Source organism: Vombatus ursinus, unplaced genomic scaffold (assembly GCF_900497805.2).
Source record: "Vombatus ursinus unplaced genomic scaffold, bare-nosed wombat genome assembly UNPS02009132.1, whole genome shotgun sequence".
Taxonomy (NCBI): Eukaryota; Metazoa; Chordata; class Mammalia; order Diprotodontia; family Vombatidae; genus Vombatus; species Vombatus ursinus.
In genome coordinates, this window is record NW_020948910.1 from 17,392,068 (window position 1) to 17,393,940 (window position 1,873).

The following is a 1,873-nucleotide window of genomic DNA, read 5'->3' on the forward strand; positions in this document are numbered from 1 at the left end:
AAGAAGGTTAACTGAAAACATGGACTATTCACCCTGAATGAATAATAAAGGGATAACTGAAAAATCTGTCAATTGCTATAATTTTCTTATTCAAGGATTTTCCAGATCTTATATTAACAAGAATATTAAATTTTGTTGTTACTAGGAGCTGAGAATTCCTGGGTACTTTTTTGAAGAAGAAGAAATGTGATTAAAGGTCTTCATCTAAAGAAGATTTGCACAGAATAAAAGGTCATGGATATTACTTACATTCCTTCTGACTTATCCAATTGTCTAAAATTTGGGAATAAATCCTGCCCACCTACCTCTAGACCACTTACTATCAGAGTGATAATGTACTCATTCATGACAGGAGCCATGTTTATCACTATCTTTGGAAACCTTGTTATAATAATTTCCATATTCCGTTTCAAACAACTTCACTCTCCTACCAACTTCCTGATTCTCTCCATGGCAACCACCGACTTTCTGCTGGGATTTGTCATTATGCCTTACAGCATGGTCAGGTCGGTGGAGAGCTGTTGGTATTTTGGAGACAGTTTTTGCAAATTCCATGCAAGCTTTGACATGATGTTGAGCCTGACTTCCATTTTCCATCTCTGTTCTATTGCAATTGACCGGTTTTATGCTATGTGCTACCCTTTGCACTATACCACCAAGATGACCACATCAACAATAAAAAGACTGCTGGCTTTTTGCTGGTCAGCACCAGCCATCTTCTCCTTTGGTTTGGTCTTGTCAGAGGCTAATGTCTCAGGCATGCAGACCTATGAGATTCTTGTTGCTTGCTTCAAATTCTGTGCTCTCACTTTCAACAAATTCTGGGGAACCGTACTCTTTACTACCTGTTTCTTCACTCCTGGCTCCATTATGATTGGTATCTATGGGAAAATTTTTATAGTTTCCAAAAAGCATGCTAGAGTAATTAGCAATATGCCTAAAAATGCAAAAGAAGATAGCAGAAAAAATATATCTAAGAAAAAAGACAGGAAGGCAGCCAAGACTCTGGGCATTGTAATGGGGGTATTTCTTGCGTGCTGGTTACCATGTTTCATTGCTGTTTTGGTTGATCCATATTTAGGCTATTCTACTCCTATGGTAGTGCTTGATCTTTTGGTGTGGCTTGGGTATTTCAATTCTACTTGCAATCCATTAATTCATGGCTTTTTTTACCCTTGGTTTAGGAATGCACTCAAGTACATTTTGTCAGGCAAAATCTTTAGCTCACAGTCAAGTACAGCAAACCTGTTCCCTGAAACCCATTAAAAATTGTACCAACAAACTGAATGAAAAATGAAATTTGAGGCTGTTAGTGTTCTGACCATCAAACAGCCTATTACAATTCAGACAGATAATACATGATACAGTCAAGTGTTTCACATACTACCTTCAATCATTGCTTCAACTAAAATTTATGAAGCTATTACTATGTCCTCAGGACTGAGTTTAAAAAATGTATGAGAGAGTGTTGTTGAGAAGATATTTGGAACACAATCCCTAGTTGGAGTGACAAAGCAGCATTCACCAACTTGGAGTCATACTTGACTCTTCCCTCTCCCTCACCATCTTTCCCCAATATCCAAGCAGTTGCCAAGTCTTCTTGATTCTACCTCTACAGTATTTTCCCCATCTGTTCCCTTTTCTCCATTCGATGTCCACTCTAGCTTAGATGCCTGTCATCTCTCACCTATAGTATTGTGGTAGTTTTCTAATTATCTTTCTGTGCCAACCTTTTCCCTCTCCAATATATCCTCCTCATAGTTGCTAAATTTATAATCCTAGTTTCTCTTATAATTCAGATTTCTCAAAAATCTTTGTTGCTTCTGAGATATAATAAAATGTGATCAGCCTGACAGGCTTTCCTCAGTCCGGT

General features: G+C 37.8%; 1 protein-coding gene across 1 annotated transcript; it reads left to right on the forward strand.

Moving 5' to 3' along the window:
• Positions 1 to 234: 234 nt before the first annotated feature.
• On the forward strand, positions 235 to 1,266 carry LOC114034822 (trace amine-associated receptor 3). Its single transcript, XM_027850619.1, has one exon. The coding sequence runs from the start codon at positions 235 to 237 to the stop codon at positions 1,264 to 1,266; it is 1,032 nt and encodes a 343-aa protein (XP_027706420.1).
• The last annotated feature ends 607 nt before the right edge of the window (positions 1,267 to 1,873 follow it).

Coding starts and splice junctions, on each gene's coding strand:
- LOC114034822 (XM_027850619.1), top strand. CDS start 235: ATGGATATTACTTACATTCCTTCTGACTTATCCAATTGTCTAAAATTT.